At 43.9% G+C, this 12,454-nt stretch overlaps 1 protein-coding gene across 1 annotated transcript in view; it reads left to right on the top strand.

Annotated features, from left to right (window-relative positions):
* Positions 1-12,454, top strand: part of LOC137014807 (receptor-type tyrosine-protein phosphatase eta-like) — a 69,784-nt gene that overhangs the window by 27,238 nt on the left and 30,092 nt on the right. Inside the window, exon 8 of the mRNA XM_067379326.1 lies at positions 2,116-2,157. Coding sequence (XP_067235427.1) covers positions 2,116-2,157 — 42 coding nt within the window. The remainder of the gene's footprint in view (positions 1-2,115; positions 2,158-12,454) is intronic.

Genomic DNA, 12,454 nt, shown 5'->3' with positions numbered 1-12,454 from the left:
AGCCTCACCACTGCCGTCGTCCTCCTCAATGCCTGGTCCCTCCGGTCTCCAGCGCAATATCATCACAGCTCCGTCGAACAACCTTCGGGGTACTTTTGGAGCGACTGACACATCGAAAGCCGAGGTGATTTGTATACTACACATGGTGACTAAACAAACACCACTCATTTAATAGCAACAGTGAGATTAGCGATCTCTTTCAAGGGATGTTCCCTGATTCAGTAATCGCGAAGCCGTTCTCTTGCGGGCCCAACAAGATCGCTTATGGCGAGATTTGGATTGGGGGAGTTTATAAAGAGGGAATTGATTCGTACTCTTACCGGGCCGTATGTCGTAACGTTCAATGAAAGCCAAAATCAGACCACCAGGACCATTGTTCTGGAACAATGGAATTGTTAAGTCGAGGTACCTGGGCTCACAGTTTATGGGACAGTGTGGGACACACACACACACACACACACACACACACACACACACACACACACACACACACACACACACAAATATCAGATAATCCATGTTATATAGATACTCTAATTATCCCGAGGTAAGTATCTATCTATCTAAAATGGATTATCTGGTGTGAGTGTGTGTGTGTGTGTGTGTGTGTGTGTGTGCTACATTGGTTGTTACATGGGTTGGAGTAGCCTGTTCAATCTTTATTAGGCTATTAATATGCTGTTTTGTAATGTAAATAAATATGAGATGAAATCTATTCTATTTGAGGGCAAGTTTGTTTTAGCCTATTTTCATTTTGGGCCTAAGGTTTTGGGCATTTGGCACATTGATGTGTGTGGAAGGTTACTAATGTGATTGCTTTATCTGTAAATTAAATTAATGCTTTTTCAATGACTGAATTCATTGAAATAAAGTGATTTTTTTCAGAATTTCTTTGATTTGAATATTTTTTGGTAATGCGTCGTGTAGGTCTTAAATTTCAATCTTTATGGTCTTAAAATGTCTTAAAAAGGTCTTAAATTTGACTTACTGAAACCTGCATAAACCCTGGTCACACAGAAATAATGATACTAGGGATGTCCAGATCCGATCATGTGATCGGAAATCGGGCCCGATCACTTGGTTTCAGACTCGATTGGAATCGGACGTTACCTCCCGATCAGGACTCGGATATTAGGGGTGTAATTACCCCTCTGTATTAGGGGTGCAACGGTTCACGGTAAAAAAATCGAACCGTACCATATGGTTTGTTTAAAATAGCAACGTGGAAAACAGACAGACAGAGTTCAAATAATGTACGTTTCAGTCGATGGATGCGCAAAATGTTACAACAATGATAATCAAAAAGCGTAGACAAAACAGTCACACTTTGTAAACTGTTAACTGCGAGTGCCGTCTGCTCTCATGTCCAGTCATTTATGCCGTCATCACCCGGGTGTTGATACAGGTGAGACCTGAACAGCACACGTTGCTATCTGTGTTTAAACTAACTCATTTAAGCCTTGCTGATTTAAACCTTCAAGAACAAGACGCGAAAGAGAACTCGCATGCACTGTGAGAAGATTTATGAGTTCCTGCTGCCTGTTTTTAATGGTAAATCAAATAACAAAGAAATCACTTACTGCTCTTGACTGAATAGTTTTTGTAACTTCAATAATGATTCATCTTTATTTATTTTATACAGTAAAGATAATATGCAGTGATATTTTATATTTGATTACTTTATCCATTTTCTGTACCTGAAAAGGACTGTTAGATACCTGAAAAACCTGAAAAGCACTGTTCCTGGATCTGTTTTTTCGCTATTCTTTATTCTTTTTCATGTATTATAGAAGTATCGGATCGGGACTCGGTATCGGTAGATACTCAAAATCAAATGACTCGGACTCGGACTCGAGGGCAAAAAAACGTGATCGGGACATCCCTAAATGATACTGTGCGATTGAAAAGATTGTTTGTGAAGCTGTTTATATCTACACATGACAACTCTGTTTAGATCAAAGCCATTATTATTATTTTTCCAGTTGAATTAACTTCGTTAACTTATATTAACAGTTCGTGCAATACAAAATTTCATTGCTTGTGAAAATGTCCTTTTAAGCATGTCAGTGAATATTACTTTAATTATGCTTTTCTTTCTATTTCTAAATATTTTAGCACCCCCTGCCTCTACAAGCTCTTCTACATCAGCTCATTCAAGTGAGTATTTTCAGGGCTCGACGTTAAGTATTGTCATGTGCTTGTCCTTTGAATAAGTAAATTGGCCATTCACTTGTCTGTGTAAAAAAGTTGCGTGTCTGGAAAAAAATTATTTTTTTTTGTGGTGTAAATATAATTTATTCTGAAGCAACATTCTCATCAGTGTTCAGTCAGCTTTGACATATTTAAATCTTCATATTTGTGATATTTACATCAAGGGCATGTTTTATCTTTATAAAGGACATTTTTTCCCCCTAATCTTATTAAATGTAGGTTTCATCTTTCATTTCAAATTCTTAGATTTGATCAATAAATTCTATTACAATATTTCATTTACACTGAAAAATTATAACTGCATTAAATATTTTTTAGGTATTTTTTGATACAGATAAGAAATGTTGGTGAAACTAAAACATCAGTAGGTGGCAGCAACTGACCGTATTAATCATTCAGTCATTTATTTATGATTTGTTCAAACAGCTGATTCATTCAAGAATGAGGCAGTTGTTTATTAATGGGTCATTGAATCTTTGACCCAACCGATTTTAAAACACTAAAACATTTATTTTAACATTTTATCAACAAAAGACGGCTGAGTGTTACTGTGAGATGCGCTATGGTTCTGCTTTGATTTTTTTAAAACTATTTTATTTGCTGAAATAGAACAAAAACAGTCAATACTACATCTGTATTTGAATGTTGAGCTGAAAGCTCATTGGCTGCTGATGCAAAAGAAACCAATCAGCTGCGCTATGTAGACAATGATGTGATTGGTAGAAGATTGAGTTAAGGACCTATGAGCTTGCGCCATGCAGAGTTTTAATGACAGAATGTCTGGGGTTACTTGACTGTAACCCTGATCCCTGTAAAAGCAGGAACAAGGTGCTGTGCTCACTGCGCTATGGGAAAACATCTTTGTTTGACCGGTTCTGAAGTATGTGTCAAGTCAAGTCAAGTGATCTTCATTTATATAGTGCTTTTCATAATACATATTGTTTCTGTCACGTGCACTCCGTTTTGGACTTGTTGTTGTTCTATTTCCCACCACCAGTTAGTCACCATGGCAACTGATCACCATCATCATCACACCCAGCTGTTCCTAATCACCCTCCTTGTTATCCCTTGTATATAAGCCCTCTGTTTCCAGTCTTGTGTTGTCCGGTATTGTTCGTACTATGTTGGTGTATGCTCCTGTGGATTCCTGTTTATCTCCTAGTAAAGACTTATTGTGACTCCATCTCCTCGTCGTGTGATTAGTATAGCAGCTACTGTAACAGAATACCGGACCAAAAACAGTTATACAGTTTGCGGCGTGTGTTTGTTGTTTTCCGTCTCAGTGTTTTTCGTGTTTCTCCTTCTGTTCCCGTCACCATGTACACACCCGCATATCTGTTGTTATGCCTTGAGCAGAAGGACCGCTCCCTCGAGGCACATTTGGACAATTTTTTTGTTCTTAGCTCTATCAACACATTTCCCGGACAGCAGCCGTTGCAACTTCCTGTATGCCGGCCTCAACACCGCCACCAAAGCGCGGCTGTCCGGGGAAGGACCTCGAGGGAGCCTCCGTGAGTATGTGGAGTGGGTACTGGCGTCATGTGGATCTTCAATGACTGTGGATATCTCAGACGACGACGCCAGTCCCACTCCTACTCCAGCAGTGCACAGCCATCAACACCCTGACTGCGAGGATCGGCAGCATGAGCCCACCGCAGACCGCGAAGAGGACTTCGCCATGACGTTCGAGCCAGCGCCTACGAGAGCGACCGCGCGGGACATTGCCATGGAGCCTGAGCAACGCGGGACTGACCAGGTGTGCGAGCCGGCCTTACCATCCATCGCCGAGGGAATCTTAGTGGATTACGAGGGTATGGAAGTGAGCTCCACCCAAACCCCTGCCACTGAGAGTGAGTTTTTGGTCAGCTCTGGAGATATTTTTTTCTGATTTTGAAGAGGTGATTCTGCAACATGTGTTTCTACAGTCTCTGGCCCCTCCCAGCCTCCCTCTCCCACCACCTCTTCAAGATTTTTTCGGGACACGCTCCAAACCCCTCCTCTGTCCCCAGCCACGCCTGCTATCCAGTCGTCACTGTCTCCCATCAGCCCCTCAGTTTCCCCATCTCCTCTCAGTGGTAGGGTTCCACCTCGGGACTGCTGGGAGCCACCTCCTCCTGGGCGCGAGGAGCCTGGGATTCCGCCTCCAGCCTCAGAGCTCTTCACTCCCCCTCGACCCATCGACCTGGCTCCTACACCTACGCTCCTTTCTCCCTCGTCGTGAGCAAGTACCATCGGCCATTTGGTCTCGCTGGGTTCCCTCGACACGTCGGCTCAACCTGGGTCGGACATCGCCACGCCTCTGCAGCGGACTTGCGGGCCAGTCGCTGCTCTCTGGCCCTCCACCCCTTCTGCGACGGCAAGCTCAGACTCCACCTCCGCCCTCGGTCACTCCAGCTCCACCTCTGCCCTCCGGATACCCGCTTCCTCCTCGTGGGGTCGCCACTTCGGCTCCGTCGCGATCGCCAAGGTCTTCGTGGTCGCTTCAAGTCTTCGGCGTTCCAAATCTTGAAGGCCATTTTAAGTCTATAAATGCCATTTCAATTCTATAAATGAACTGAGGAGGGGAGGAATGAGGAAGCTTCCTGAGGAGCTATGAGCGAGGATGCAAAGGTGCATAGACATATAATACTTTTATTTTCTATTATATTAATCATTAATATTGTTAATGTATTAATACTAGTAGTAGTAAATGTCAAACATTTATAACATAACTAAGTTGAGCACAGCTGATGATGCTTTGAAGTGACGCTCGAGGGATCAAGAATATTCCAATATACAAATAAGATTTCCTTTGATAACCTAGTCCTTGTTTTCTTTTCTTGCATCTTCCCGTTGTATCTATGGGGGATGAAGCTGAGGCATGAGGAAAGAGATGCATAAATAAGAAACTAAAAAGCACCCCGTCTCGTCTTCTATACAAACATACTGTGCTATCTTTAAAGAACTTTTGCATAATATTCCTTTTTAGAATTGCCTGAAAAAACACAACATGTGAGCGTAAAAAGTTTTTTTGTGATATTTGTGAGTTTTTGCAAAATTCACGTTTCCATTGGGTGTATTTTCAATTCACAATTACAATTTGTGCAATTTGAAGATGTATGGTCGAGAATGGCTCTTTAGGAAGATAGTCATGGCGAGATTGCAAAATAGCCTTGACCAGTCCAGGGGCAAAATCTAAGCAGGATAGAGAGACAGAGCCGGCAAATCGTCTCAGGTTACGTATGTAACCATGGTTCCCTGAGAACAGGGAACGAGACTCTGCGCTGACTGCACTATGGGGAACGTCCTCCGTGACCAATGCTCGAAATGCCAAAAATCACCACACTCCAATCCTATTGGCCGGCGACAGCCTATCATGTCAAACGTCGCGAACTGTGACATATAAAGGGAGCCCCTGGGGAAACAGCCGACATCTTCTTGTCTTGAGCAGGCATCCCGCAGTATGGCATGAAAGTGCAGAGTCTCGTTCCCTGTTCTCAGGGAACCATGGTTACATACGTAACCTGAGACGTTCCCTTTCGAAAGGGAACTTCTACTCTGCGCTGACTGCGCTATGGGGAACAATATACCCACGCCACCATGCTAGAGGAGAATGCCAGTCCAAATGTCTGGACACACATCCAGCAGTTCCAGGGAAAAACCGGGGGCAGAACTCCAAGGCTGTCAGTGACAGCATTCCCTATGGCCAACAGCCCAAGCTGAGCCTAAAAGAGGCCTTCCGAAAAAAGCCTACCAAGGCTGCTCGAGCATCTGGAACCAACAGCCCGAGAGGGGGTGGTCCCTTTAAGGGAATGTGGCCAAGGAACCAAAGGAACCTCGGCCAGTCACTCGGGGGGAAAAATCCATCCTGCTGCCACCAAGGAGGCCTAGCCAGATCCAGCGAAGCTAAATCTGTCCTAGCCAACCTTGTCTGATATACAGAATCTCCAAGCGCAAACTCCAGAGAGGAGAGCAGGAGAGAGCGACTGCGAAAAGGCAGTAAGCAACTTAAAACCACACACAGAGATGGGCATCCTGGAGAGCGGAACTCAGCTAAACGCTATGGACCCTCGTATGAGGGGAGTACAACCACTCAACCAAGGATCTACTCAGCCGCTAACAAGGTGCTGAGGAGGCTGTGCGCTAAAGACCCCTGACCCAGGGGAGCACAAACCAGCCTGGGGGGCCAGTCTAACAGGAGACTTCATAGAAGTCTACAACCATACCAGCTTAGGGAGCTAAGCACAATTACGCAGTTAACCCCGAAGGGAAGTACAAAGCTCAACCTAACAGACAGACCGTATAGCGGGCACATAGTCATGGAGGCCGGGAAAGGGCCTACAACATAACCAGAGTTCACCAGAGAACTAGAACTGAATGCAGACGGCGGTAGCCCAGGATGGCCTGTAGGGCCACACCCTATTGCATATCAAGGAGGAGCAAACGCCAGAACATAACAGCTGCAAGTGCCCACTAGACAGCCCGTCCAACACAAACCAACGAGCAGTGCACTCGGTGAAGTACCTTTCTACTCTTTAACCCCCAGAGGTCTGAGTGATTCTGGGGCCCTTGAGATGTTTTGACATGCCCTGACATTTGTGCTTATTTCAGCTACTTATATCATACTATTGCCCAACATGTAATTTTGCTGTATTCAGCACAAACTCTGCTACAATAATATGTGAGCAATATAGATATACATGTTTGCATTTTTTTTTAAATAAAGATTATGCGTAGTTAGTATGTTTTGGGGAAAAAAATCTCCTTGCAATAAGGCCATAAAACATATTCTGAATAGTTGTTCATAAGACTTTTGAGTTATCAAGCTTGTAGGCTAGAATTTTTACTACGCAATTATGTAAAGATTATTCTGAATACTTTAACACAAAAAACAATATAATGATTTGATTTTTCTAAGTCAGTTTTTGTGTCAGTACTGCTGTATGCGTGGGAGTGGTGATGGCCATGAATATTTATGTGATTCACACCAGGGGAGACAAAGGACACTCCCCCCAGTGGCTAACGGCCCATCAAAGTGGAATGCTGTGGGGCAGCCTGAACAAATAATGTGACATTGGAGACTGAAGTAATGATGCTGAAAATTCAGCTTTATTGAGCATGATAAGCATAAGAGACTTTCAAAAAATTAAAAATGTGTACAAACTTTTGACTGGTAGTGCATGACTGGTAGTGCATGAAACAAAGAAATATATAACCTATATAATTCTACTTATACCTATGTAACACACAAACCATAAAATAACATTTTTTTACCATAAAATAACATTTAGTGGAAGACAATCTACAGTCTAGGATGGGTGGTTTGGCCCATTGTAAGAGCTGTAAGAGCTGTAAGAGCTGATCATGCAGGAAAAATGTCCAGGATGGAGGGGACAGGGACAGCAATGTTCTTTGCCAGCTCAATGGTCAGTGGTGCGGTGGTCAACAGAGCACATACATCTGAACACAGTCACTCATCTTTGTGCCACTCTTGAAAACAGTTCCTGTTCAACTGAAGACATAAGTGAACACCACATGCCTGGCATTTCCAAGGTGTTAGTTGTTTTTTCCACGCACTTCTTTGCAATGCACACAGTTCCGGCGACCAGCCGTTGCAACATTCCTGCCATCGGAGGTCAGCTCTGCTCCTGGAACTGGTAAATGGTCACTGCTGGTCCGTTTTCGTGATGCTTTCTGTGACACACCACAGAGCTGTGTGACAAGTTGCTCCATGAACTCTTTATGGGACATGTTACCATGTAGCTCTTTGTGCAGAATGAAAGAGTTGGTGGCAGCAATATCCAAGAAGTGCAGAAAGATCTTTCTGTACCACTTCATGGTTTTGTGCTGTGTTGTGTAGTACTGAATCAGCTGATCAGACAGGTCAACGTGCCATGTGTTTGTTGTATGCAGTCACAGGTGCAGGACATGGAAATGTCTTTGTCCTCCATGTTCCTTGTGATTTCACCCTCCTCTGCACAGAGTCTCCTGAATGAGCAGAATGGATGGTAGAACAGACAGATACCTCTCGTGTGTCCATCCACTTCACAAATACAAGAGGTCCATCCCGAATCCATCTGATGGATCCCCTGGCTGATTTTTTAGAGAGTGAATTAGCTGCATTCCGAGGGCAGTCCTTCCTGTTGTCCCAGTAAGTCCCACATGCACCAAACTTCATTGCAAACAGGTCTTTCAAGAGCTTTGGACTTGTATAAAAATTGTCCATGTACACATGGTACCCAGAACCCAACAATGTACGGTCCAAAAGAGAAGTCACAGCATCATATGACAGTCCATGGCCTGTGGGAAAGTTGTTCTTACCTGTGTATACAGAGAAGTCCAGAGTGTATCCATTTGAAGAGTCGGCAAGAACAAACAACTTGAAACCCCACTTGGTTGGCTTGGCTTTCATGTACTGTCATACCAGTGTGTGCTTTGCATGCCACCATTCTTTCATCCACTGGGTGAAATATATTACAAATATGTTTACAGAATATCACATTACAAGTGTTTACACTTGAGTATATATACAAACATTTGTAAGTGATTTTGTATGGCAATATTTTCTGTAAGCTGTCAAAAGCTAGCCAAAACTAGCTAAAATATAGTCTGAAAACTCATGAGTTTTATATTATCTCCACGCACAACAAAGACACCAGTTTCTGTAATGCCATACAGGTACATATACGTTTTGAAATGAGATGATGTATACAGTTATGTCTGTAAAATATACTTACTCTGTATGATTCTCGATCGCACTGAGAACAGACCGAGATCTGCGTGCCCCTCTGCGCGGTGCTGGTGACGGCGATCGTGAAGCAGCCACATTCCTAAACAAATCAAAAAAACTATTAGCATACATTCTCCAAAGTAAACTGATGGGCAATTAGCGATTATGGGTGCACAATGTATGTATATATAAGTGCTGACAATGGGCCATAGGACAGACAAATATCTATTGATTGGCCGTAGGCCGCGAGTACTATCTGTTGATGGGCCATAGACCGCACGTTTTCAGTGCATTTCAGACATTTACACCTGTATTCACAAACATCTGTATTTTAGGCATTAGGTTGTATTTTAGCACGATAACTAACCCAAACCGATATAAATAAATAGTAAGACACTATCACATTATTTCACTGTAGACTAAAATATATTTGCACTAAATCACATCATATTACACCTAAGCAGATATTCACAAACAAGTTACATTAGGCATAAGACCGTATTTTAGCATAACTAAAACTGGGCGAAATACATTACAAAAAGAGAGGTATTTGTGAGGCAATTTCCCGCAAGCAAGCCAAAACTAGACACAGTATAGTATGCAATACGAGTTTTATATTTTCAGAAAAATAATTATAGTAAACAACTTACTCTGAAATTATATCCTCGTCGGGGTCAATTCGCTGCTGGAAATGCAACTGTTCGTCGTCTGAGTTGCAGTCTTCCTCAGAGGAAAAGGTGAATTCTTCCTCGCTGTCCAGAATCATCTGAAGAGCCTCTTTGTCGGAGTAGCGTGCCATCCTCAAAACGCGATGAACGGTCAGTGAGTGAATCTGATGTTGACACTTCGTGTTTTGTGGCACTGACCGGGGGGCGTGTGCAATGCATATATTACACCTAAACTATTTACCATGTGAACGGCGCGGGGGTGTGGCGGTCTCAGCTCATTACAGATAATGAAGTGAGAAGGAAAAGAAGGAACCTCTCCTTGGTTTCAAACGAATTACATAAACTGTGAATATTTATTTTTGATTTGACTTACTTCATTTAAAAGTAGACATTCTAAGCATTATGTAGATATGTCTCTCGTGTCTGTGTGACAAGTATTTGCTGAGTTTCAGATCATTTTAAAACGCATTTCAGAATTGACTTCAATGAGAGGCAGACACCAGATCACACATCATGTTTGTTTTCTTTATTTTGCGAAAAGCACAACATTTTGTTTTTTTTGTAAGTGTACACAAATAAAAGTACACACTTAACACTTTAGAATGATGCATAACACTAGTATGCATGATCAAATTTGACGGAGTATTTTGAGTCTCTTTCACACTGATAAGAAAAAAACGTGGTGGTATCGCCGGCGATACCTTCCGACCTCAGAGTGTTAAGCAAGAGGAGTACAACATACGCCATCATGCGCTAAGGAAAGGCCCCGTGGGCCTATAATCCCAGCAGGCACGTGGCATCAGCTCATGGCATTGTTATTTGCTGTCAAAGGTCAGCATGCTCCACAGGAGGCCTTTACGGCCTACCCGTCACACGCGACATCAGCCAGCGGCCACTAAAGTTCTAGGAGCAAAAATAGAACCTGTTAAATAGACAGAGAAAATATTTTAGCTCGACTAGAGCTAAAGGGAATAAACGCACAAAATACTCAGTAAAAACATCTTTTACTCTCAGCGAGAGGAGTACCAAGCTAAACTCCGACATGCTAGCAAAGGAAGGCCTGAAACGGCCTGTAACCTTAAAAGCGCTCGGCGATAGCTAGTGCGTTTATACAACACCCAAGGGGTATGAGACATACAGAAACCCATACAAGCTGTGCCAACATGCTAGATAAGACATGAAAGGAGGACTTCCATAAAGCCAACGACTTCCATAAACATCTGGCAACAACAGAGTAACGTATGACACATCATGGAATGATGCCCGTACACGACCAGCGTAGCTGGGCCAACAGGAAGCTATAAGCGAAGCCTAGAAAGGCCTGCTACTTAAAGAACCATGTGGCACCAGCCCGTGGTCATGACAGGGCCCTAGCTACAAGGAAGGGCCAGTATAACCTAAAATGACAATTTTAAGGGAACTAGCTACACAACCTGAGCCTAGGCATACACATTCCAGCAGGCAATGTTAATCATGCTAAACAGCGTGAGCGTAACCAGCATCGTAGACCAACAGCGCTGTATCCAAACAAGCTGCATACAGAGAGGCTAAAAACAAATAGCCAACAATCAAACAGCAATGAACCCCAGATGCTGTGGTGCAAACGACCAGGAGAGGTCAGGTAAACAAAATTCCCTACACTCATCCTGAGTGTGCGATCCAACAGGTGATGCACTCAGTGAAACACAAACCCTAACCGGGGAGTACAACAACAACACCGTATTCATCTATAGAGGCCGGATACAGCCTGCTATCATAGAAAAACAGGTGTAACCTGTGGCAGCACAAGCACGCTCACATAACACGCCTGCATAAACGTATGAAGGGGAAATATGGGCAAAAAAATGGCCAGCAACTTCCTCAGAAGGAGGCCAGAACTAGGAACTATACAACCGCAGGGGGATAGTCATAACAGGGGGATGTAAACAAACACACACCTATCCTAGTTCCAGCCTAGCCGCTAGCTAAGGACTGTATGTAGACCAGGCTACACTCGGGCTACGAATTCCCTAATACATGGAGAAAGCAGCGCGAGCGACAGCACTAGGTGGCCCAAAAACCGGCCAACACATAACTGAAAATAGCGAAAGCTAGTTCTAGCTATACACAGTATCAGCCGAGAAACTACACCAACGCTAAACAACAAAGCGGCCATAAAGGGCCTGCCTGTAACAGTCAGCCTAACATACAGTTATTTGCCCAAATAACCCCTTAAAAACATGAACTATATGCTATATGCACGGGAAGCTATACAGGAAAAGCAAGGTCTATATTGAGAATAAAAAATGGACCTGGCTTACCTCCTGCGGCTCGTAGAACGCAGATGCCTCCCCGATTCGTTACACGGAGGGGAAAATCCAAAGTCCCATAAGCCCAAAAGCACTTTCACTATCAAGCCAGACGGTGGGCCGTCAGAGATATATCCATCATAGGCCCACAACATCAGCCCGACTGTAAAGCCTGCAGCATATAGATGTCACAAACGTTACTGGGAGGCGAAGGAAGAGCGAGGGCGAGAAAAAGCCCTCGCGGGAGCGGAGATCGATTACCGGCGCCGCTCCTCGATCACCTCCCTCAGATCTTGCTTCTTCCTTCTGGCATCTTGCCGTCTCTGCGACTTACTCCGAGGGGGAGGAAGCGCACGAGCAGCGACACTTTCCCTCTGGGCCTGCCTCTGAGCCTCCCGGCTGTCTGGGCCCTGAGCTGGATCTGAGCGGGATGCAAGATCTAAACGCCGCGGAGCATGTCTTCGCCTCCCCGAACTTCTCAACCACCACCTGCACGGAGGTGTCGAAAAGTTCAGTGTGCGAAACCGGGGCATCGAGGAGAAACTGTTTCTCTTTCTCCCCGCTGTCTGCACAGTTGA

The sequence above is a fragment of the Chanodichthys erythropterus genome, chromosome 24 (assembly GCF_024489055.1).
Source record: "Chanodichthys erythropterus isolate Z2021 chromosome 24, ASM2448905v1, whole genome shotgun sequence".
Lineage (NCBI taxonomy): Eukaryota > Metazoa > Chordata > Actinopteri > Cypriniformes > Xenocyprididae > Chanodichthys > Chanodichthys erythropterus.
This window is presented reverse-complemented; position numbering and strand designations above follow the sequence as displayed.